The 25,595-nt window shown below is 43.6% G+C and overlaps 2 protein-coding genes across 7 annotated transcripts in view; one reads left to right on the top strand and one right to left on the bottom strand.

The window, feature by feature from the left end:
- The window catches only part of ZNF182 (zinc finger protein 182), a 31,833-nt gene extending 11,853 nt beyond the window's left edge, over positions 1–19,980 (bottom strand). For 2 of the 6 annotated variants that reach the window (XM_025372503.1, XM_025372506.1), the window contains exons 1-3: positions 19,831–19,958; positions 19,430–19,624; positions 18,497–18,555 (exon numbers count right to left, since the gene is read on the bottom strand). In XM_025372503.1, the coding sequence (XP_025228288.1) occupies positions 18,497–18,511 (15 nt within the window). In that variant the 5' untranslated portion in view covers positions 18,512–18,555; positions 19,430–19,624; positions 19,831–19,958. Of the gene's footprint in view, positions 1–2,160; positions 2,255–18,496; positions 18,556–19,429; positions 19,625–19,825 lie in introns of all 6 variants that reach the window. The other 4 variants (XM_025372502.1, XM_025372501.1, XM_025372504.1 and 1 more) reach the window with 4 other exon arrangements.
- A 277-nt stretch (positions 19,981–20,257) lies between these two features.
- On the top strand, positions 20,258–25,507 carry SPACA5 (sperm acrosome associated 5). Its single transcript, XM_025373245.1, has 5 exons — positions 20,258–20,339; positions 23,540–23,770; positions 24,179–24,337; positions 25,137–25,215; positions 25,320–25,507. The coding sequence occupies exons 2-5, from the start codon at positions 23,626–23,628 to the stop codon at positions 25,414–25,416; spliced, it is 480 nt and encodes a 159-aa protein (XP_025229030.1). The 5' UTR covers positions 20,258–20,339; positions 23,540–23,625; the 3' UTR covers positions 25,417–25,507.
- Positions 25,508–25,595: the final 88 nt, after the last annotated feature.

The raw sequence follows: 25,595 nt of genomic DNA, 5'->3' as shown, positions 1-25,595 counted from the left end.
ATCTTCATTTTATTTCCTTTTTTCTTTATCATGTGACATAAGATTTACTGACTTCATATCAGCACTTAATTGTTGTTAACTTTATGTAACAGCATTTAGGCTAAGAATTAGTGTGCTTCCAGTTGTGACAGGGATAGCTGTATCGTGTTAGAAGTAATTATTACCTTATTATTGTGTTTACTTGAAGATTTATGTGTGATTTCAGGAGATGTGTACAGTTTTAAGTTGCCAAGGGGTAGACTTATAATGGTTAATATTGAATGTCAACTTGATCGGATTGAAGGATGCAAAGTATTGTTCCTGGGTGTGTCTGTGAGGGTGTTGCCAGAGGAGATTAACATTTGAGTCAATGGAATGGGAAAGGCAGACCCACCCTCAGTCTGGGTGGGCATCAGGGCAGCTAGAATAAAGGGCAAAAGAAGGTGGGAGGAGCTGGCTTGCTGAGTCTTCCAGCCTTCATCTTTCTCCCATGCTAGATGCTTCCTGCCCTCAAGTTCTTCAGCTTTTGGACTCTTAGACTTACACCAGTAGTTTGCCAGGGTCTTTGGCCACAGACTGAAGGCTGCACTGTCGGCTTCCCTATTTTTGAGGTTTTGGGACTCAGACTGGCTCCTTGCTCCTCAGCTTGCAGAAAACCTACTGTGGGACTTCATCTTGTGATCGTGTGAGTCAATACTCCTTAATAAAACCCCCCTCATATATTCATCTATCCTATTAGTTCTGTCCCTCGAGAGAACCTTGACTAATACAGAAGTCACTGCAACATAATATACATAACGATTATAAAATAAAACAATATGTCAGTTTAGACCAAACATACCAGCCAAATCAATCAATGTGATTAGGCCTTAAGAAGGCTTATTAAAAAAAGATCTCCAGATTGACTCACAAGCAAGATCCAGCTGTATGTTGTATACAAGAAATACAACTAAAACAAAGTGATTCAAGAAGGCTAAAAGTAAAAGGATAGCCAATGGTCAACCAGACAAATAAATGGAAACAATAAGAAAGCAGAGGTTGAGATCCTGACATTATCCTTAGTCTAAAGATAAAAGGCATACAAACAAATTGTGTATTATATTCAGCAGGTTGGTTTTCCACAGTGATGTGGGTGCAGCAATTCTGACTCTACTTTATGTATACTGTAGACTGAACAAATGAGTGAATTATTGATGCTAGGAACCAGTGCTCTCACTGTTAAAGAAGGGAGATGCAAATATGCAATGAGGGATGACTAAGATTCCCAGGATGCTATATGAACTCAAAATATGTATGTATGTGTGTGTGGTGTATGTGTGTACACATACAGATGTAGACATATAGATGTAGATATATATGTCCATACACACATCTCTGTTCACTGAAAAGGCCTAGAAGTAACGATGCCCCAGCAGTAATGAGCACAGCTAGCACCCAGATTTTGGTTTCTAAATATAATTATCCATTAACAGGAACCAGAGCTCCTTGGAGAAATGGCTGATTCCAGGGCTAGGGCAAGTAAAGTTAAAGATGAAGGCTGGAACATCTTGTGCCAGAAAATAAGAAAACGCTCAGAGCTCAGAAATGGACCAAACCTACCAAAGCCTTAAAATTCCACTTTTAGGACTGATATAGTTTGGCTATCTCTCCCTCCAAATCTTATGTTAAAATCTGATCCCGGTTGGATGTGGTGACTCATGCCTGTAATCTCAGCACTTTGGGAGGCCAAGGTGGGTGGATGATTTGAGGTCAGGAGTTTGAGACCAGCCTGGCCAACATGGTGAAACCTCATCTCTACTAAAAATACAAAAATTAGCTGGCAGTGGTGGTGTATACCTGTAATCCCAGCTACTCGGGAGGCTGAGGCATGAGAATTGCTTGAACTCAGGAAGTGGAGGTTGCAGTGAGAGCTGAGATCACGCCACTGCACTCCAGCCTGGGCAACAGAGTGAGAGACTGTCTCAAAAAAAAAAAAAAAAAAAAAATGTGATCCCCAGTGTTAAAGGGAGGGCACGGTGGGAGGTGCTTGGGTAATGGGGATGGATCCCTCATGAATGGCTTGGTGCCATTCCTTTGGTGATGAGTGACTTTTCACTCTATTTGTTCAGACAAGATCCGGTTGTTAAAGAGTCTGGTGCCTCCCTCCCCGACTCGTGCTCCCACTCTTGCCATGTGACATACCTGTTCCCTCTTTGCCTTCTGCCATGAGTAGAAGCTTCCTGAGGCCTCACCAGATGCAGATGCTGGTATCATGCTTCTTGTACAGCTTGCAGGACTGTGAGCCAAATAAACCTCTTTTCTTTATAATTTTTTTTTCTAAAGAAAATGTTCAAAAAATTATAGGGATGTGTCAAAAGGACACAAAAGCCAGCTTAAAGGGACTCTCACAGGCCAACTCAGGGACAACTGAGCATAGAAATAATGACAGTAACATTCATTGAATAAAATAAAAAGCCATAAAAATAAAAATTTTCTATTCCTGATTATAAATAAAGGAGATAAAGAAGGTTTGCCTCATAGTAAAATGACAATAAATACAGAAGAAATAATAAGAGTTAGAAAATTGTCATTTGGTACCCATCACAATAACTGATTCAGGCAAGATTCATCAATGGATATTAATACTAATAGGTGAAAAGTTTGATGAAAAATGGGACAATTATGTAGCCTCAAAGTATCATCCACACATTAGTTATTAATTACAAAGGAAAAATAGTAATGTTACAGCCGAGAAACGTGGCTAGTGACAGAAACAAGTGATCAAAGTTAGTATCATCAAAAATGAGACAAATTGGGCTGGGTGTGGTGGCCTCACACCTGTAATCCCAGCACTTTGGGAGACCGAGATGGGCAGATCACTTGAGGCCAGGAGTTCAAGACCAGCCTGGCCAACATAGTGAAACCCCACCTCTACTAAAATTACAAAAATTAACCAGGCGCAGTGGCGCACACCTGTAATCCCAGTTACTTGAGAGGCTAAGGCGCAAGAATCTCTTGAACCCGGGAGGCGGAGGTCACAGTGAGTCGAGATGGCGCTACTGCACTGCAGCCTAGGCAACAGAGTGAGACTCCGTCTCAAAAAAAAAAAAAAAAGAAGAAGACAAATTGACATCATTTGCCCCTGATGTGATACAACAAGGACACATCACTTATACTGTTTTCCTGCCAGAAATGCACGAACTCAATCAAACCATGAGGAAACATCAGACAAATCCAAAGTGAGGGACATTCTGCAATATGGATGGCCTATGTGCTTTAAAAATGTCACAGACATAAAAAACGAAGAAATGCTGAGGAAGTCTTCCAGATTAAAATATAAAGAATATATACTGCATAATAGTATTATATCAATGTTAACTTTCTGAGTGTGTTCAGTGTAATTTAATGATATAGGAGAATGTCCTTGCTCTTAGGAAATTGAGGAGTCCAGCTCCTGGCTAAAACTCTATGTGTGAAAAAGGCCTGACCAATGACAATTACAAAGACTTCAGCTGTCAGGCTTTGTAGGAGAAATCTGCCCCCACATCAGACTTGGAATATATAGCCAAGACATTATAGTCTCTAAAGAGACTTACAGTCCAGGACTCAGGCCCCTCTGGCCAGCCCCACTCTTACAAATATCTGTATTCCTAGGCCAGGCACCTTCATTGGAGAATGATGATCATTAATTCAAATTTCTAGGTTTGTTTATGCCACTCCTGCTGATTATTGAGCCAGAGTAGCGTTCATCAGGAGGTCAGGTCAATTAGTCCACAAAAAAATCCGAATCATAGCTGACAAATTCTCAGGCATTTAAAAAAACAGCTACTGACAAAATAATAAAAATTAATCACCAACGTCTACAAATATATTTTTGTTGATATCTACAATATCCATAAAAATACAAATCAGGTACCCTTCCCTAAATAATCTGGGCAACAGCCTTCCTCCAAAAATCTGGGTCTGGTTACTCAATAACAGGGTCTCAAAATAAGAGACTGATGGGCTTCTCACTAAAAAATTAATGGACAGGTACTAGGTTGTACAGGGCTCAACATACAGCCCCACTAGGGTCTGCACAGTGATGACTAACATAAAGACTATCTGAAGTGGCTAGCAGGAGTAAGCTGTCATTATGCTATTGCGTCTGCCATTAACTATCAAACTGTCACCCCCAAAATAAATGCATACATATGTGTGTATGCAGACACACACATACGCATATGTATACAGAAATAAAGTAAAAATAAATGTGGGAAAAGGTCAAAAACTGATGACTCTAGATAAAAGCTATACAATTATTCATTGAACTATTCTCGCAACTTCTCTACAGGAAATGGCTAGCACATGTGGAAATTTGGTCAAGCTCATTAATAAATGAAAGTGAGCAATCATCCATCAATTATATGATTGGCAAGGTATAAAAACACTGATAATACATGCTTGTGGGGAAAATATTCAGAAACAAGCATTCTGTTGCACTCTTAGTGACAGCATGACCTTGTTAGGCCTTTTTAGAAGATAATTTGGCAAGTCCTCTTAAAAATTAAAACAATTTCTTTATTTCAGAAATTCCAGTTATAGGAATCTATCCTACAGAAATGTCTCCACAAGAATACAGACATACACATTCATTCCCTTCCTAACTCTCTTTGTTAAAACAAAAATGGAAGCAACCCAAAATTCTATCAATAAGGGAACAAAAGAAAAATGATGGTTTATGCTTGAATTATAATTGTTATGGGTTGAATTATGTCCCCCCAAAATCTGTATGTTGAAATCCTAACCCCCAATGTGACTATATGTAGAGGGAGAGCCTTTAAGGAGGTAATTAAGGTTAAATAAGGCCATAAGGGTAGGTTCCTCATCCAAGAGGACTGGTGTCCTTATAAGAAGAGAAAAAGACACCAGAGCTCCCTCTCTCTCTCTCCCTGCACCCAAAGAAGAAAGGCCATGTGAGGCCACAGCGAGAAGACAGCCCTCAGCAAGTCAGGAAGAGCAGCCTCACCAGAAGCCAACCCTACTGGTGCCTTGATCCTGGACTTCCAGCCTCCACAGCTGTAAGAACACAGATTTCTGTTGTTTAAACCACCCAATCTCTGGTATTTCGTAATTGCAGCCTGAAATGACTAATACAATAATCTTGTGCAACTGTTAAGAAGGAAAAGGTGACCACACTTTGGTTATTCATTTGATGAGTATTTGTTAAATTACCACACTGAGTGAAAACCACAAGATGGCAAACTGTATACTTACAAGCCTTCCTTGTTTCAAAGAAATGGATATTAGATAGAAATGGTAGACTTCTAGTCCTGACATGATGGCAGAGACTCCTCTTTCCCTGCTCTTCCCCATGAAGTACAACTATAAACTCTGAAAGTAATGCAAGAGACAACCATAAGAGGACTCTGAAAGGAGGAAAGAGGAAAGCACACATGTTAGAGACCCAAGGACTTAAACAGTGGCAGGACATCTTATGATCCCCTCACCCCAACAACGGAAGGCAACCCAGGCCTGTGTCTCTAAACCCCCAACCTAGCAACAGAACGCAGCCTAGGTAGTCTCTGTCTTCTCCCAAATCAGGAGTCCTTCCAACAACACGAGACAAGCCTGTGACACCAGCAAAGGAGATTAATCTGGAGCCTTGCTGACAATAAGCAGCCACCGGAAGTGCTCTTCTTCTCCACTGAGCCTGAGACTTCCTTCCCCTATCTAGACACTCCCTCTCCACTTCAAGTCACCTGGCGGTCAGGGAGGATGGCAGGGGGATCCCCACACAACAAGCACCCAGCCAGGAAATGCTCTTCATCCCTGCTGGCCAAAGAATTGGCTCTCTCACCCAGAGAACAGATACCATGCAGATGCAGCAGGGGAAAATCTGGACACAACAGGCACCCAACCAAGGAAGCACTGTTTGTCCCCTGTGTAGTGAATTCCTGGAATTTTATGTTGCTTTAGCATCCACTTTGAATATAAGTTGGACTTTCTTGTACAAGAAGCAGGACTCAGTCACCCTTGACACAGTCTCCAGTTCTCCACCTCCTCCCTGTTCCTCAATGTGGTTGACTCAGATATCAGCCTTATACAACCATCTACTGGTGACCATCTCCCTAGGGGACAGCTAGACACAACCTACTTGACTCGCCCCTCTGATCCCCACACCCCTCATGGACTGAGCAGATATGCCGCAGTGACCATCTCCCAGTCACAGCATGACTCCATGGAACTTGCGCCTGCTTGCTCTAAACCCATCAGTTAAAACTCTCCATGAAAAGACTTCACCCCACAGCTCCGTCCCCCCATGCCTCTCTCTGTCCCCACTCACTGGCTGAGCATGTATGTCGTGGACAGCTCTCTGCATCCCATTGTCCCTGCGAGGTATGCTGCCCTCTTCCATCTGGACCTGTAAGGAATGTGCTGCCTCTGTGACTTCCTGTGTTCTGTTGAGTTGCCTCCTCTGCATCTCACTTGCCCCACACACCCAAACCTAACTTCTCTCCCAGTCAGGGCTCTCCTAGAGAGTGGCTATCTTGGTAGGAACAAGCTGTACCCAGGTCAGACAAGAGCCACAAGGGTGTCTGCCAGAATAAACAGGTTTCCTGGGAGAGGAACACCTGGTCATGGGTCAGACACAGGCACTAAGCCGCTCACCAGGATAAAGAAGAATTCTCTGAAAGGCACATGTGTCAACACGCACAACCACATTCCCTGGAGCCCCACCAGGATGGGGTTAGAATTTAAAGCCAAGCATATTATTAGAAGGTTAGAACTTTCAGGCCAACCCCCAGATCTCTAGGGAGGGGACAGGGGCTACAGACTGAGTTAATCACCAATGTCCAATGATTTAATCAATCATGCCCATGTTATGGAACTGCCATAGAAACCCCTCAATGGCAGGGTTAGGGAGCTTCTGGTTTAGCGAACACACTGTGTTGGGAGGGCGGCACACCCAGAGAGGGCATGGAAGGAAACTCTGTACTCTTCCATCCCTTGCTCTATAGAACTCTTCCATTTGATTGTTCCTGAGTTGTATTCATCATAATAAACTAATAATCATAAGTGCTTTCCTGAGTTCTGTGAGTTGTTCTAACAAATAACTGAACCTGAAGGGTACATGAGAATCTCTGAATTTGTAGTCAACCAGGCAGAAACGCAGGTAGCCTGGGCACCCCACTCATGGCTGGCATCTGAAGTGGAGGTAGTCTTGCGGGAATAAGCCCTTAACTTGGACGTTCTGCACTAATTCTGGTACTTATGTAGGAATTTGAGGAGGACACAATTCAGCCCAGTAACAATTTACAAAGATTTGTAGCAGCCAACACAAAAATGCTCCCATGATTACAAGTTCTTCTGACACAAAATCTCAGCAAAGAAACAGAAATTATGAAACAGAGAACAAAATGGAGATTATAGAACCAAAAAATACAAGCAAATAAAAACTCACTGAATGAGATCAATAGTTTAGTGGTGATGACAAAGGACAGAATCAGTGAACCTGAGAAAAGATCAATAGAATTTACTCAATCTGAAAAACAAGTGAAAAAACACTGAAAAAAAAAATGAAAAGAATCTCAGGGACACATGGGACTATAACAGAAGATCAAACTTCATATCATTGCCATTCCAGAAGGAGATGAGGAGAAACAGAAGGCGGTTACAAGAGTATTTGAAGAAATAATACCTGAAAACTTCCCAAAATTTGGCAAAAGACATAAACCTGCAGATTCAAGAAGCTGACCAAATCCATAATTCATGCCAAGACATGACAAAATTAAGCTTCTGAAAACTACAGAAACAGAAAAAATTTTGAAAGCAACCAGAGAAAAACAATGCATTACTTATAGGTAAAAAATCAAAACAAAAAATAACAACAAAAAAAAACATTTGAATGACAGCAGATTTCTCATCAGAAACCATGGAGGCTAGAAAAAAGTGGCATATTTTTCAAGTGCTAACAAAAAGGGACTGTCTACCACCAATTCTATATCTGGCAAAGTTATCCTTCAGGAATGAAGGGGAAATTAAGACATTCTCAGGTGAAGGAAAACTAAAAGAATTTGTCTCTGGCAGACCTACTCTTAAGAAAATGACCAAAGGAAGTTCTTCTAACACAAGGGAAGTGATAAAAGAATGAATCTCAAAGCATCAAGAAAGAACCAGGAACAACAGAGCAGAAAAATGACCAATTCTATATAAATACATAGGGAGGAGAAAGGGAGAGGAAGGGGTGGAAAGAATGAGAGACAAACTTCCCTAGGGACTTTTAGCAAACTGTGAAGATGAGTCCCCTCCTCTCCAGAGGGTGATTTAACCAATCATACTTTTTTATGTGTGTAAGATGGAGTCTTGCTCTGTTGCCCAGGCTGGAATGCAGTGGTGCGATCTCTGCGCACTGCAACCTCTGCCTCCCGGGTTCAAGCAATTCTCCTGCCTCAGCCTTCTGAGTAGCTGGGATTACAGGCACCCGCCATCACACCTAGCTAATTTTTGTATTCTTAGTAGAGACAAGGTTTCACCATGTTGGCCAGGCTGGTCTTGAACTCCTGACCTCAGGTGATCCACCTGCCTCGGCCTCCCAAAGTGCTGGGATTACAGGCGTGAGCCACCGTGCCTGGCCAATTGTGCCTTTTTATATTCACATCTTTTTTAGATTCCTGAGTAGTTTTTGTGCAACCGTTCCATCTGCAATGAGAGAGTTCCATTTCTTTTGTAAGACCAGCAGAAGAGGCCGGGCACAGTGGCTCACGCCTGTAATCCTGGCACTTTGGGAGGCTGAGGTGGGCGGATCATGAGGTCAAGAGATCAAGACCATCCTGGCCAACATGGTGAAACCCCTTCTCTACTAAAAGTAAAAAAAAATTAGCTGGGTGTGGTGGCACGCGCCTGTAGTCCCAGCTACTCGGGAGGCTGAGGAAGGAGAACTGCCTGAACCCGGGAGGTGGAGGTTGCAGTGAGCCAAGATCATGCCACTGCACTCCAGCCTGGCAACAGAGCAAGACTCCATCTCAAAAAAAAAAAAAAAAAAAGACCAGCAGAGGAGAAAAAAATCCCACAATGAAACAACAATAAAAAGATATGTGAGTGCACAGCCAACCTTCCCATTGCTTGCAGAATCTGCCTGGCAGTTCAGCAGTATGGCAACTATGGTTTGTCAAAGGCCCACAATGATGGTGGTAAAACGCAGCTGAGATGGCAGACAGGTTTGGGGCAGTGCCTTCTGGCTAGTGCGAGGCAACTGGAGCACACAAGTACATACCCAAGATCTTGGTCCTGTGGGCAGTGCACTATGGCACAAGCAAGATGGAAGAAGCACATTCTACCCTGTCTTTCCCAATGAATACAAGTACAGAACTTGGACAAAGGCCAGGCGTGGTGGCTCACGCCTGTATTCTCAGCACTTTGGATGGCCGAGGTGGGCAGATCACCTGAGGTCAGGAGTTGGAGACCAGCCTGCCCAACATGGTGAAACCCTGTCTCTACTGAAAATACAAAAATTAGCCAGGTGTGGTGGTGGGCACCTGTAATCCCAGCTAACTGGGAGGCTGAGGTAGGAGAATCACTTGAACCTGGGAGGCTGAGGTTGCAGTGAGCTGAGACTGTGCCACTGCACTCCAGCCTGGGCGACAGAGCAAGACTCCGTCTCAAAACAAAACAAAACAGAACAAAAACTTGGACAGAACACATGAACTAGCAGTTTCATGACTCTGAAAATTAAAAAAAAAAAAAAAAGGAGCAAGTAGATTATGGGAAAACATCAGAATTTAAAGTACCACTAAATGGACTGTGAGTTTGCCACTTATTCTCTGGTATCTCCCGGCCCAGGATCAAGGCATTATCAAACCAAGAAGAGAGCACTGAGATGCAGAGAGAGAGAGAACTCAAGAAGCAGCCCTCTGGATCTGGCTTGAAGAGTGGTAAAAAGAACCAGGCACAGTTGGGGAAGTGTGTAGCATAGCACAGTAAGTAGAGTCTCAGTTTTCTGTCAGGAGGATGGACAAGGAGGGCCACAGGGAACCAAAAAGTACACAGGAAATCATGGAGAGGAGGAGTTCACCCCATACAATCATTTATCCACTCCCGGGCTCACCCTCAAGCTGTGCATGGATGGATCTAATCCTAAACAGAAAAGCGAACACTTTGAGAACTGAACTAAGGGACAAACCACTGCCCGCCTCTGTCCCAGAATGGCCACTGGGTCACACACAGACAGGACAGGTCTGAATGGCACTGCATAGGTTTGAAAACTGAACTGACACTGAAACCACAAACCACAGAAGGCTGATTAGAACGTGCAGCCTGAACTCAACCAGGCTGACTGACCATCACAAACAAAAACATCAACTTTCTCCTCAGGATTTAAACATAACCCCAACTTATAACAGCATCTTCAAAATGTCCAGGACACGATACAAAATTACATGGTACACAAAGAACCAATCAAATCTCAACTTGCATGACAGAAAACAATCAATAGACACCATCACTGAGATTACACAGATGTTGGAATTATTTGAGAAAGTATTTAAAATAGCTATTATTTTAAATACTATTAAAAATACTATTTAAAATATTAAAAATACTATTTAAAAAGTGTTTGCCCAAGAAGTAAGGGCAAACACTCCAGGAACCAACAAAAGAAACAGAAAGTTTCACCAAAGAAACAGAAGATATAAAGAAGAACCAGTCGGGTGCGGTGGTTCACACCTGCAATCCCAGCACTTTGGGAGGCTGAAGTGGGAGGATCATGAGGTCAGGAGTTCAAGACCAGCCTGGGCAATATGGTGAAACCCCGTCTCTACTAAAAATACAAAAATTAGCCAGGCACGGTGGCAGGCGCCTGTAGTCTCAGCTACTTGGGAGGCTGAGGCAGAAGAATCGCTTGGACCCAGGAGGCAGAGGTTGCAGTGAGCCGAGATCGTACCACTGCACTCCAGCCTGGGCAACAGAGCGAGACTCTGTCTCAAAAATAAAATAAAAAAAAGAACCAAATGAAAATTTTGAAACTGAAAAAGATAATAACTGAAATAAACTCTCAATTGATGGACTCAACACAACAGAGATAACAGAGAAAAGAGCAAGTAAGCTTCAAGGTAAACCAATAAAGATTACCTAATCCCAAAAATAGAAAAAACACTGCAGAAACATGAACAGATTCTGAGACCTGTGGGACAATACCAAAAGGTCCAAAATTCACACCATCAGAGTTCCAAAAGGAGAGGAGAAAGAGGATAGTACAGAAAAATATCCGGAAGAAATAATTCCTGAACACTTTCCCAAATTTGGCAAAAGACAAAAATCTGTATGTTCAAGAGGCTCAGCAAGTTCAAAACAGGATAACCCCAAAGAAATTCACACTCAGACACATCATCACCAAACTGCTGAAAACTAAGGACAAGTGAAAAACAACGTATCATTTACAGGAGAACAACTATTTAAACGACTGTGGATTTCTCATGAGAAACCAGGGCATGCAGAAGAAGTGGAACAGCATTGTGAAAGTTCCAAAAGAAAACAACAGTCCACTGAAAAATCTACAGGCAGTAAACATCTCCTTCAGAAATGAAGGTGAAATGAAGACATTCTCAAGGAAGGAAAACCAAGACTATGTTGCCAGCAGACTTGCTCTGAAACAACTGCCAAAGGCAGTTCTTCATAACAGGCAAATGATATCAGAAGGAAACTTAGGTTATGAACAATGAAGGAAGAACATCAAAGTGGTAAAAATCTGGGTAAATAGAATAGATTATCCTTGAGTTCTTTAAAATACATTTGACAGTTGGAAGAGAAATAACATTTTATGGTAGAACTTTCAGTATATATGAAAGTAATATTAATACATAAGACAACAAAAACATAAAGGGGAGAGGGAAAAGGGGCTTATAAGATGGTAAGGTTCACACACTCCACTTAGAGGTAAAATATTGATTCTAAGCATGTTGTGTAAACTTAAATATACACAGTAATTTGCAGGGCAACCACCAAAAAAAAATATGTAACTCTGTAAACATATATAGTAAAAAACACAACAGACAAATAAAAATGCAATCTAAGAAAATGTTCAAATAACCCAAAAGAAGGCAGAAAATGAGAAACAGAGGAACAAAAAAGGGAGAAAAACCAGAAAACAAGTAATAAAGTGGTAAATACCTAAATCCAAGAGTATCAATAATTACATTAAATGTCAATGGACTGAATGTACCAATTAAAAGGAAGAAATTTTTAAAATGGATTAAAAAAAATTACCCAACTGTTATGGACCCACAAATTCATACATTGAAGCCCCAACCTGCAATGTGACTGTATTTAGAGACTGGGCCTTTATAAAGGCAATTAAGGTTAAATGAGGTCATAAGGGTGGGGCCCAAACCCAGCAGAACTGGTATACATATAAGAGAAATGGACATCAGAGCTTGCTGTGTGTGTGTGAGCAGAGGAAAGGCCATATGAGGACACAGCAACAAGGTGGCCAGCTGCAAGCCAGAAAGAGTGCCTGAGGCTAAAACCAAATCAGTCAGTACCTTAATCTGGGACTTCTCAGCTTCTGGAACTGTGAGAAAATTGACTTCTGTTGTTTAACCCACTCAATCTGTGGTACTTTGTTATGGCAGCCCAAGCAGACTAATATACCTAGCTACATGCTGTCTAAAAGAATATCCTGGTGGGGCGCGGTGGCTCACGCCTGTAATCCCAGCACTTTAGGAGGTCGAGGTAGGCGGATCACCTGAGCTCAGGAGTTCGAGACCAGCCTGGGAGACATGGCAAAACCTCATCTCTACAAAAAATTAGCCAATTGTGGTGGTGTGTGCCTGTGGTCCCAGCTACTTGGGAGGTTGAGGTGGGAGGATCACTTAAGCCCGGGAGGTCAAGGCTGCAGTGAGCCGAGATCATGCCACTGCATTCCAGCCTGGGTGAGAGGAGACCCTGCTAAAACACACACACACACAACATACTTCAAATATAATAATACAGGTAGGATAAAAGAAAGAATGGAAAAAAGTATACCACTGAAATACTACCAAAGGAAAACTGGAGTGACCATATTTAATAACAGCCAAAGTAGACTTCAGAGCCAAAACTCATTCAGGATAATGAATGACATAAGGATAAAAAACTCACCAGCCAAGCCCAGTGGCTCACACCTGTAATCCCAGCACTTTGGGAGGCTGAGGCGAGTGGATCACCTGAGGTCAGGCGTTCAAGACCAGCCTGGCCAACATGGCAAAACCCCATCTCTACTAAAATACAAAAATTAACTGGGCGTGGTGGCGGGCGCATGTAATCCCAGCTACTTAGGAGGCTGAGGCAGGAGAATCACTTGAAACCAGGAGGGGGAAGTTGCCATGAGTCAAGATCGCACCACTGCACTCCAGCCTGGGTGATAGAGCAAGACTCCATCTCAAAAAAAAAAAAAAAAAAAAAAATTAATTAATTCACCCAAAAGACATAACACTCCTAAAAGTGTATGCATCTAACAACAGAGCTTCAAAATATATGAAGGGATACTGATACAACTGACAGGAGAAACAGGCAAATCTGCAACAATAACTGTATACTCAATACTTTTTTCTCAGTAACTGAAAGAACCAGTAGACAGAAAATCAGCAAGAATATAGAACTAAACACCATCAACCAACTGTATGCAATTGAGATATACAAAACACTCCTGTAAAACAACAGAATATACATTCTTTTCTTTTTCTTTTTTTTTTTTTTTTGAGACAGAGTCTCGCTCTGTCGCCCAGGCTGGAGTACAGTGGCGTGATCTTGGCTCACTGCAACCTCTGCCTCCCGCGTTCAAGGGATTCTCCTGCCTCAGGCTCCCAAGTAGTTGGGACTACAGGCATGTGCCACCACGCCTGGCTAATTTTGTATATACATTCTTTTCAAGTGCACATGGAACATTCACCAAGAAAGACCATGAGTCAGAAAACCAAATTTAACAAGTGTAAAAGACCTGAAATCATACAAAGTATAATATGTTCTCAGACCATAATGAATTTTTTATAGTAATAGATAACAGGAAAATCTCTAGGTACTTGAAAATTAAACATCATTCTTCTAAATAATATATTGGTCAAAAAGGAAGTCTCAAAGAAAATTAGAAAATACTTCAAACTGAACAAAAATGAAAATACAACATATGAAAATTTGTGGGATGCAGCTAAAGAAGTGCTTAGAGGAGGCCGGATGTGGTGGCTCACACCTGTGATCCCAGCACTTTGGGAAGCCGAGGCAGGTGGATCACCTGAGATCAGGAGTTTGGGACCAGCCTGCCCAACATGGCGAAACCCTGTCTCCACTAAAAATACAGAAAAATTAGCTGGGCGTGGTGGTGGGCACCTGTAGTCCCAACTACTCAGGAGGCTGAGGCAGGAGAATCTCTTGAACGCCGGAGGCCGAGGTTGCAGTGAGCCGAGATCGCACCACTACACTCCTGCCTAAGTGACAGAGCAAGACTCCATCTCAAAAAAAAAAAAAAAAAAAAAAAAAAAAAAAAAATCACCATATGATCCAGTAATGTCACTCCTGGGTATATATCCAAAGGACCTGAAATTAGTATGTCAAGGAGATATCTACAATCCCATGTTTATTGCAGCATTATTCGCAACAGCCAAGTTATGGAATCAACCTCAGTTTCCATCAGTGGATGAACGGATAAAGAAAATGTGGCATATATACACAACAGAATATCATTCAGCCTTTAAAAAGAAGGAAATTCAGGCTGGGAGCAGTGGCTCACGCCTGTAGTCCCAGCACGTAGAGAGGCCAAGGCAGGCAGATCACCTGAGGTCAGGAGTTCAAGACCAGTCTGGCCAACATGGTGAAACCCCATCTCTACTAAAAATAGAAAAATTAACTGGGTATAGGGGCAAGTGCCTGTAATCCCAGCTACTCAGGAGGCTGGGGCAGGAGAATCACTTGAACCTGGGAGGCGGAAGTTGCAGTGAGCCAAGCAGCCTGGGCGACAAAGCAAGACTCCATCTCAAAAAAAGAAAAAAAGAAAAAAGAAGGAAATTCTGCCGTTTGTAACAATGGATGAACCTGGGGAACATTATCCTAAGTAAAATAAGCCAGGCACAGAAAGATAAATACTGCATGTGTTCACTCATATGTAGAAGCTTAAGAAGTTCTCACAGAAGTAGAGTTGTTCTCATAGAAGAACAGTGGTTACTAGAGGCAGGGAAGGGTTGGGGGGTGGGTAGCCAAAGGTTGGTTAACAGATACATAAGTAGAGCTGGATAGGAAGAATAAGTTCTAGCATTCTACAGCACTGTAGGGTGACCATAATTAACAACAATTTAGTGTATATTTTCAAATAGCCAGAAGAGAGGCTTTTCAATGTTCTCAATACTAAGAAATAAATGTTTGAGATGGATATGCTAATTATCTTGATTTAATCATTACACATTGTAGACATTTACCAAAACATCCCCGTATACCCCATAAATACGTATAATTATTATGTGTCAATTTAAAATAATAAGGCTGGGCACAGTGGCTCACGCCTGTAATCCCAGCACTTTGGGAGGCCGAGGCAGGCAATCACCTGAGGTCAGCGGTTCGAGACCAGCCTGCCCAACATGGTGAAACCCCATCTCTACTAAAAATACAAAAATTAGCCAGGCATGGTGGTGCATGCCTGTAGTCCCAGCTACTCAGGAGGAAGGCAGGGGAATTGCTTGAACCTGGGAGCCGGAGGTTGCAGTGAGCCGAGATCACACCACTGCACTCCAGCCTGGGCGACAGAGAGAGACTCCATCTCAAAAAAAAATTTAAGGCCGGGAGCAGTGGCTCATGCCTGTAATCCCAGCACTTTGGGAGGCCGAGGCGGGTGGACCACGAGGTCAGGAGATCGAGACCATCCGGGCTAACACGGTGAAACCCCGTCTCTACTAAAAATACAAAAAATGAGCCGGGCGTGGTGGTGGGCGCCTGTAGTCCCAGCTACTCGGGAGGCTGAGGCAGGAGAATGGTGTGAACCCAGGAGGCGGAGCTTGCAGCGAGCTGAGATCACACCACTGCACTCCAGCCTGGGTGACAGAGCGAGACTCCGTCTCAAAAAAATAAAATAAAATAAAAATTAAATAATAAAATAATAAAAGCAAAAAAAAATTATTAACAATTGGGGTTAGAACAATTGGAAATCCATATGCAAAATGAACCCTGACCTAATCCTCACACCTTACACAAAAATTAATGCAAAAGGGCCAGGCGCAGTGGCTCATGCCTGTAATCCCACCACTTTGGGAGGCTAAGGCGGGTGGATCACCTGAGGTCAGGAGTTCGAGACCAGCCTGGCCAACATGGTGAAACCCCGACTCTAGTAAGAATATAAAAATTAGCCAGGTGTGGTGGTGCATGCCTGTAGTCCCAGCTACTCAGGAGGCTGAGGCAAGTGATTCTTATCACTTGAACCCAGGAGGTGGAGGTTGCAGTGAGCCAAGATGGCGCCGCTGCACTCTAGCCTGGGCAATACAGTGAGACTCCATCTCAAAAAAAGAAAAAAAAATTAATGCAAAAGGAATCATCTACCTAAATGTAAAATCTAAAACTATAAAATTATAGAATAGGAGAAAATCTTCATGACCTAGAGTTAGGCAAAGTTCTTAGACATGACACCAAGGGCATGATCCATAAATAAATGATTCATAAATTGGAAATTTTCCAAATTAAAAAGTTTTGCTCTGCAAACAACAATGTACGAGAAGAAAAGGACAAGCAATACACTTGGAGAAAGCATTTGCGAACCGTGTATCTGACAAAGGACCTGTATAAAGGATATATAAAGAACTCTCAAAACTCAACAGCAAGAAAATCCAGTTGAAAAACGGGCACAAACTTTTGAACAGACATTCATCAAGAGGATAGACCAAAAGTAAATAAGCATATATAAAGATGCTTAACATCTTTAATCATTAAGGAAATGCAAATTAAAATCATTATGAGATAAACGACTACATAAAAAATACTGACAATACCAAGTACTGACAAAAATATGAAACAATTGGAACTCATACATTGCTGGGAGAAATGAAAAATGGTTCAACCACTCTAGAAAATAATTTGGCAGATTCCTAAAAAGTTAAACATACACTTACCATATGACCCAGTAATCCAATATTTACTCCGCAGAAATGAAAACCTATGTTCACACAAAGCCCTGTGCATGATTGTTTAAAGTAGCTCTACTCATAATTGCCAAAAACTGGAAATAACCCAAATGTCTTTCAACAGGAGAATGGATAAATACACTGGGGAACATTTACACCGTGGACTACTATTTAGCAATAACAAAGAAACAACTACTGACACACACAACTTTGATGAATCTCCAGGGAATTGTGCTGAGTGGAAACAAACAAACATAAAAAAATCCCAAAAGGTCATATACCATACGATCCATTTCTATTACATTCTTGAAATGACAAAATTCCCAAAACGGAAAACAGATTTGTAGCTGCCAAGAGTTTAGGAATGGGTATGGTGGAGGAAGGGTAGTGGCTATGGCCGTAAGGGACAACTTGAGGGATTCTTGCGATGATGGGGCTTGACCATATCAGTGTCAACATCCTGACTTTGATATTGTACTATGGTTTTTGCAGGATGTTATCATTGGGGGAATCTAGGAAAAGAGTACACAGGATTTCTCTGTATTATTCTTTCAATTGCATGTAAATCAATCATCTCAGAAAGAAAAGGTTACATAATACATGACACCCCACTTATATGACATTCTTGAAAAGACAAAACTATAGTGACACAGAACAGACCTGCCACTGCCTGAGGTTACAGGTTGGGGAAGATATGACTATTAACAGAGTAGCATGAAGGAGTTTTTTGGGGTGATGAAACTATTATCTGTCCTATAGATTAGTTACACCAATCTAACAGAAAAATCAATTTCACTGTATGTTAATTTAAAAAATAAAAATGTTTAAAGTGAAAGAAAAAATATGGTGGGTTGCAGGTATCTGAAAAATTTTTGTCTCTTGGACAGAAGATAATTCAAAGTCCAACTAAGAAAACTGCTTCAGGAAAATCACTGGAAAGACAAGCAGGTTCCCTAAGAGATTTCATTCCCAAGTTACATTTTGATGTGATATCTCCAGCTCACTGAGGAAAGCTGTAGGACATATCTGCAGGAAAGCATTTGTCACCAGGCTGTGGTTGAGGGCAACTGCACCATCCACATGAAGACCCAGCAAAGAAATACCTTTAAACACAATTCCAGGCAACCTTGACTTCCCATGAAGGCTGTGTGCTCTCTCCTGATGAGTAAGGTGAGCCAAGGTACTGCTTATGTTTCCTTTGGCTACCAGAAGGCTCAAAGAGAAACTGACAGCCCAACATCAATATCTGTTACACCCTGAGTCCTGCACACCTCTACATTCTAACTTGGCCTTGATCTGTTGTCTCTTATTTTGTCTAATCCTAATCCTTATTTACAAATACTTTCCTATTTTATGGCAGGGATTTCCACATATTTCGCTACATCCACAGTAAAATAGAGGAATGAAGAAACAGACAACATACTTACCTGGGGTTTGGCCATTTCCTGCTCTTCTTGGGAAAAAGCAGATATGTGTAACGGCTGAGCTGGAACAAGTGGAGAAGAGTAGAGCAGATGAGGAGACCCCATCAGACTTTCAGTGCCCAGAACTAGCTGCCTAGCAATCCCCTCACATCAGCTGGCCATCAGACTGCTCTCTGGAAGAGTCTGGGCAACCATGTGATTTTAACAATCTATGTATTATTCACTCTTCATGCGAACATTGAACACAAAAGGTTTTATATACACATATCTTAAATTGTGTACTGACCTATAAAGTGTATTTCTAGGTATTTTCCTTAAGGAAATAATTTATCATAATGTATCATAATTTCTCTGTACGTACCCACGTCTCAGCATTGATTTTAATAATGCCAAACTTAAACGATCCTCTATGACACATAAGGGATTAATAATAACAAAATATAAAAGATAAAATGCTACAAAGCTGTTAAAAGCGTTATATGGAATTGTACAGTATCTATGCACTTTGTGGTACATATATATCAACTAAACGTTTTTTAAAGGTGTACAAAAAAATCTTAAGCTGAATTACATTAAACTTTTATATGAAAACAAAGTAGGTTTTAAAACTGTGGGAATCCATTTTAAAGCTATATGTTAAATGTTTAAAAGGCATACCCCTATACGCACCAAAAATGTCTAAAAATGGACATTTAAATGCGTGGGGGAAGAATTAGTTCCTTTTGATTTTCTTTTCCTCTATTTCTGAATTAATCTATACTTCAAATGTTATTTATTAAATGCCAAAAAAACTACACTCTAAAACTATTGTCCCAATTACATTTTACCCCCATCTCCCTCAGACCCCGCACCTACCCCTCCTCCTAGGTCCCCAACTCTGGGCGAGGCCCGGGGTCAGGTGAGACCTCGCAGGTGCCTCTCCTCCCTTCTGCTCACCTCACCGGGGCCGCCTTGCCCAGGAGCCGGAAAGAGGCCTTCGGGTGCGGGGGTGCAGGTTCACTTCGGCCGGAGCATTCACACCAGGTCCCCACCTCGGGGCTTGGGCAAGGGGATAGAGCAGAGGGAGGAGCGGGGCGCGTCTAAAGAGGGGCCTGAGGGATGGGCATGAACCCTTAGGGGCAGGTCACTGTGCTGGAAAATGTGTAAAAGTCAAAGTTTAATAAGCCCCATTCAATCCTGCTTAGCCCCCATAACTTTGTTCACCAGCGAGCCCCTAGAACCTCGTCCACTGACCTCTCGGTCCCCCATCACTCAACCCCCAGCTCCCTCTTTACTCATCCCGCAGAACTCCCCATCACTCGGCCCACGACCCCTAGCACTTGCCCCCTCAACCTCACTCTCTCTGGATAACAGATTTTCTGCTCGCTGCTCAGGAGACCGTTACAAAGCCCGGCCCCAGCAAGCACTTCCGCTTCGGGACCGACTCTTTGGCACCGCAGCCTAAAGGGCTGCAGCGGTCGGTTCTGCGCACGCTCAGTGGCGCCTTTGAGACCCCGTCCGCCAATAGTCAACATGGGGCCGCAGCGCAGGCGCAGAGGGAAGGTAGTCTTGCCGGTGACGTCACTCCTCCAGGCGAGAGGGCCGCGGTCACCGTGTCTTTTTGCTTCTGGGGCTGCGTCGCAGAGCGGGTGTTTACTTAGTTCTGCAGAGGCCGGTACTCCTAAGACTTCAGACACCAATTTTCTTACGGCAAGGCGGGGAGGGGAAGTGCCCAACTAAGGAAAAGATTCTAGCAGGCGGCAGTTTCGCACTTTGAACTTTGAGGGCAGCAACAGGGTTGCAGGTGTAAAAGAACGGGACGGCGGGGTCTGTGGCTAAATTGCTCTGCGTGCACAAAGAGTAGGAGGTAGGGGAAAGCCACTGGCTTCATCCAGTGGCCAGGACTGGGAGTTTACGTTGTAGCATTTGAAGGACGGTAGGTCGGTATGCAGACAAGCTGAAAAATAAACGGCGATATGGGACACACACACCAGGGGTGAAGGGGTGTATTAAGTGGTGGCTAACAGGTTGCTTTTTCTGGATGAGTAGACAGTGTCAGTGTGTTGGGAGTGTAGGAGGTGTAGGCTGGGGCCAGGTGCTGTAGGGCCTCCTTCGCCAGGGAGCTCATATTTCATTCTGGACATATAGGAAACCATAAAAAGGATCCGATTTGTAAAGACCAGTCTGAAGCAATCTAACATTATATAGTAACGTTAAAAATACACATATATTGGGCTGGGTGAGGTGGCACGTGCCTGTAATCTCAGCACTTTGGGAGGCCGAGGTAGGCGGATCACCTGAGGTCAGGAGTTCAAGACCAGCCTGGCCGACATGGTGAAACCCCGTCTCTACTAAAAATACCAAAAATTAGCCGGGCTTGGTAGCGCGCCTGTGATCCCATCTACTCGGGAGGCTGAGGCAGGAGAATCACTTGAACTTGGGAGGAAGAGGTTGCAGTGAGCCATGATCACACCACTGCACTCCAGCCTGGGCAACACAGTGAGACTCCATCTCAAAAACAAAACAACAACAACAAAAAGGAATGGAGCTTCCCAGCAGACAAGACAAAGAAAGAAAGTAAAAAAGGAACTCACATCTCTTGCTCCCTGACACAGCAGCACCTCCTGGGTATACAAGTTATCCACTCTCTCAATGCATTAGGAGGTAGAAAATAGAAAGGGCTGGTCCTTTAGGGCTCATCACAGTGTCGCCCCTTCTAGCACCTAAACGTCATCTCCAACCACCTTGTACACACACACCTACACAAAGGAGGAAATCCTTTAGGGTTGGTGGGAGTTGGGGGGCAGAGGAGCCAGTGATACAGCCCCTCAGAAACTATCCCAGGGCCCACGGTGTGCATGCACAAGCTTTGTGAGGCTAACTTTGCTGCTGCAGAGCGGGGACCCCCACTGTCTGTCCTGGGTAACCTCTACCATCAGTCCCTATAGGTATGACCTCCTCATACAGTAACCTAAGCAGCACATAGCTAGGTGAAGGAGAGTGAGAAGCTGACAGGTGGCTGGTCCCACCACAGAGTCTGCATGATATGACATTCCCATTGAAAGACAATGAGAGAAGCCCCCACGTGGCTGGCGAGTTATCATTACAATTGCTCTTAAGATACATTTTATCAAGACCACAAAAGCCTTGCCAATTGTGAGCAGTCATTTTGGACCAGAGGCAGCAGGTGAGGTTGACAGAACAACAGCACAAAAGGAGCCAGGTCTCTGGTGACCTTGGAGCCACCACACTAGGCCTGGATTACCTGCCTCCAAAAGAGGAGTCTGCTTCCCTCCTCTTGAAGCCACTGGTGTTTGTGGTGGGATTGGTGCGTGCAGCCAAATCAAATCCTGTGCAATCCATCAGACTTTTCTGTGTTGGCCAATGTGAGTGTCAGCGAACAGGAGACACATGGGACTGGTGGGTGAATAATGATGACTGAAGGGCAAATTGGGAGTAAATGAGAGCAAGGAGAGGCAAAGGGCAATGGAATGGAGGTGAATGAACACCAGAGTGGAGTGGATGTGGGCCAAAGTGAGGGAATGACTATGCATGCATCAATTATGAATGAATATGAGATTATGATGAGATTAAGTAAATGCTGGGAAATAAGGCACAGTCTCAGTGGAAAAAAGGTGAAAGTGGGAACAGACTCTGAATGGGGCAACTGAAGGGGGTGAATGTGAGTGGAGTTTATATGAGTACTAAGGATTAGAGTGTGAATGAATGGTGGTTTTATGAGGCACAAGATGAATGAAGAGGGGAATTTAGGGAGACAATAGGAGTGAATGTGGGTAATGTGGGATGGAAAGGGAAGAATGGGGTGTGGGAAGGACAGAATAAAAGAGTGGAGATGGAGACATGGTAGAATGTGAAGCAGGCCGAGTTTGAGTGCGGGTGCTATGAGGGAGAAGGGTGACTAGAGATGACTGGGATTAGATGGGCGTAATACAGGGTAGTAGCCCAGGAACGTGGGTGTACAGGGATCCCAGTGGGAATCGGCAAATATGAATGAGCTGAAGAGTGCACATGAATGGAGGTGATGTTGGGCAGAGTGAGAGGGAATGAAAGTGAAGAGCAGAGGATGGGTGAAGGTGGGTATTGCGAGGCAGAGAGTGGAACTCACCTTTACTTGGGTGAGTAAAGCGAGGAAACATGGGGAGCCCGATGTGAGCAAAAGTAACGAATTTGAGGCACAGTGTGACAGAATGTGGGTACTGGGAGGCAGAATATGAGCAAGAAGAGGGTGATAGGGGTTACAATGGGAATAGATTTAAATGAATGAGGCAGTGAGAGGCAGAGTAAGAGTAAATGGAGGCAATGAAGAGAAAACTGAGAAAGAACAGTGACCAAGCGTAGGCTAAGTATATGTGGGTAACTTCACCTAGTGTTTGGGAGTAATAGGGACAGAGCTCCAGGAAATGGGGGTGTTCCTGGGACAGCATCTGAGAGAATAGAGGTGAAGGAGGGGCAGAAAGGGAATGAATGGGGGAAATAATGAGGCCCCGGGTCAATGAAAGAAGCTGAAGGCTGGGCCACGTGCGAGTAAGCCAGAGTCATTTGATGCAGGGGTGGGAAATAGAGATAAATATAGGAAAGGAAATGAGTCTGAGCGAGAGTGAGTGGGGTGAAGAAGGAATATGACATGAGAGAATTTGGGTAATGCTAAGTAGACTGTGGGGAATTGTGATAATATGAGGCCCAGTATGGGTGAATATAAGTGGCTGAAAGGCAGTGTAAGTGAATGGAGGAACAAAAGGCAGAATGAGAATGAAGTTGAAAAAGCAGGCATAAGAATGTATATGTAATATGCCATTTGTAATATGAAACGTGGGGCACATTCCAGTAAATTAGGATGGAACAGCACTTTAAGTGCAGAGAGGTGAACCAAGGATGAGTGCTATGGTTTGAATATGTCCCTTCCAAAATTCAGATGTCAGAAACTTAATCTCCAATGCAACAGTGTTGGGAGGTAGGGCCTTTAATCCCCAATGCAACAGTGTTGGGAGGTGTTTAGGCTTCTGTGCTCTGTGTTCCAGAATCTACCACTTAGACCTTTGCTCATAGAGCCCAGAGTTCCAGAATGCCCCTAATTCCGAACACCACAGGGTGAGTCTGGAGCAAGTCACCTGGGAGGGCTTACAGGTGCCATAATGCAGGCCTGGGGCACTGTGGTAGTGACCTTGGCCACACTGATGGTTGTCACTGTGGATGCCAAGATCTATGAACGCTGCGAGCTGGCGGCAAGACTGGAGAGAGCAGGGCTGAACGGCTACAAGGGCTACGGCATTGGAGACTGTGAGAATCCCAGTTGCCCCTGAGCCACCCACCACATTCAGACCCAGACCCCCCTTGTCCTTTATCACCTCTCCAGGCCAGGGCATGAGCCCTTGAGTCACTCCCTGACTGACTATGCTGAGTAGTTTAACTAACTCTAACACCACCACCATTATGGCCTTCACAACCATCACCTCCATCTCTGCCATCAACACTATCACTATAATCAATATCACTGCTGTTACCATCATGAATACCATCGCTACCACCATCACTGACGTCTCACCAGAATCACCAACATCACCACCACTAAACCAAGATCACCACCCTCACAACTGAGATGACAACCATCCCTGTCCTCCCCCCATCCTATCCTTCCCTATTCCCAGGCTCTATACCTACTCCTTGCCTCCCTTCTCCCTGCCCCAGGGCTGTGCATGGCTCATTATGAGAGTGGCTTTGACACCGCCTTCGTGGACCACAATCCTGATGGCAGCAGTGAATATGGCATTTTCCAACTGAATTCTGCCTGGTGGTGTGACAATGGCATTACACCCACCAAGAACCTCTGCCACATGGATTGTCATGGTAAGTCAGCACTGGGGACACACTGAAGCCCTGCTGGGCCCTACTCTCCCACACTTGGAGGGCAAGGTTGTTTAAGCCATAATCTCCTGCAACAAGAGAAAAGTGATGGGAAAAGGAGAAAAGTTGCCTGAGCAACTTTTGGTTGTTTAGGACAGAAGAGCTCAGAGCTCAGAGCTCCCAGTCCTCACCCAGAAAGGACACTGCAGTTTTCTTAGACTCAGGAAACAGGAAACTTACCTCCATGTGGAATAGAGATAGAGACTGTCCTGATTTGGGGTTGAAGTTACCCAGGCCCCGAGGAAAGAAGCAAATGTCTGATTCTAGAAACAGAAACAGATAACCTCCATGCAGAAATGACAGAACTTTCCAGATAAGACTGGTGGTGTTGAGGACAAAATAGAATAGCAGTTAAAGTTGTTCAGTGTTGGCCAAAATGGTGGTTGAGGTTGTCCAAGACAGGAAAAAATGGAGACTGAGGTTATTTGGGGCCAGCCCAAATGGAAATTGAGGTTGTCCAGGACCAGATAGTATGGGGGTTGGGATTATTCATAACTAGCCAACATGACCATCCAGATAATCCAGGATCAGTCAACATGAGTTAAGGTTGTACAGAACCAGCTAACATGGTGATTAAGATCATTTATAACCAACTGACAAGAGAATCAAGGTCATCCAGAATCAGCCAACATAGTGGTTGAGGTTCTTCAGGCCCCAAAGAACCCAAAACCCCTGGGCCCTCCATTCACTGTTACCCTATCCCCAATGCACTAGATCAGCATGTCCCTCTCTTCCCCCTCAGACCTGCTCAATCGCCATATTCTGGATGACATCATGTGTGCCAAGCAGATTGTGTCCTCACAGAATGGGCTGTCTGCCTGGTAAGTTCATGGGGATGACCCGGACTGTGGGCAGCCAGGGATAGTGTTACTGCCACCCCATCAACCTGTCCACTTCATGCTCTCTCTTTTCCTTCATTTCCCAGGACTTCTTGGAGGCGGCACTGTTCTGGCCATGATTTATCTGAATGGCTCAAGGGGTGTGATATGAACGTGAAAATTGATCCGAAAATTCATCCATGACTCAGATTCGAAGAGACAGATTTTATTTTCCTTTCATTTCTTTCTCTTGTGCATTTAATAAAGGATGGTATTGATAAACAATGCAAAAAATGCTGTGATGTCTGACTCTCTTCATTTATTCAATGCCCAGAAGTACCCTTCCGTCACAGTATTCTGTCACTTCCTCCATATATTCAAAG

The sequence above is a fragment of the Theropithecus gelada genome, chromosome X (genome assembly GCF_003255815.1).
Source record: "Theropithecus gelada isolate Dixy chromosome X, Tgel_1.0, whole genome shotgun sequence".
Taxonomy (NCBI): Eukaryota; Metazoa; Chordata; class Mammalia; order Primates; family Cercopithecidae; genus Theropithecus; species Theropithecus gelada.
The sequence above is the reverse complement of the archived record's forward strand: the minus strand, read 5'-3'. Positions and strand labels throughout refer to the sequence as shown.

Excerpts from the sequence above, each read along its gene's own strand:
- SPACA5 (XM_025373245.1), top strand. The coding sequence starts at position 23,626 with ATGCAGGCCTGGGGCACTGTGGTAGTGACCTTGGCCACACTGATGGTT. Across the intron at positions 23,771-24,178 it reads GGGCTACGGCATTGGAGACT|GGCTGTGCATGGCTCATTAT; the intron begins GTGAGAATCCCA and ends TCCCTGCCCCAG. Across the intron at positions 25,216-25,319 it reads CAGAATGGGCTGTCTGCCTG|GACTTCTTGGAGGCGGCACT; the intron begins GTAAGTTCATGG and ends TTCATTTCCCAG.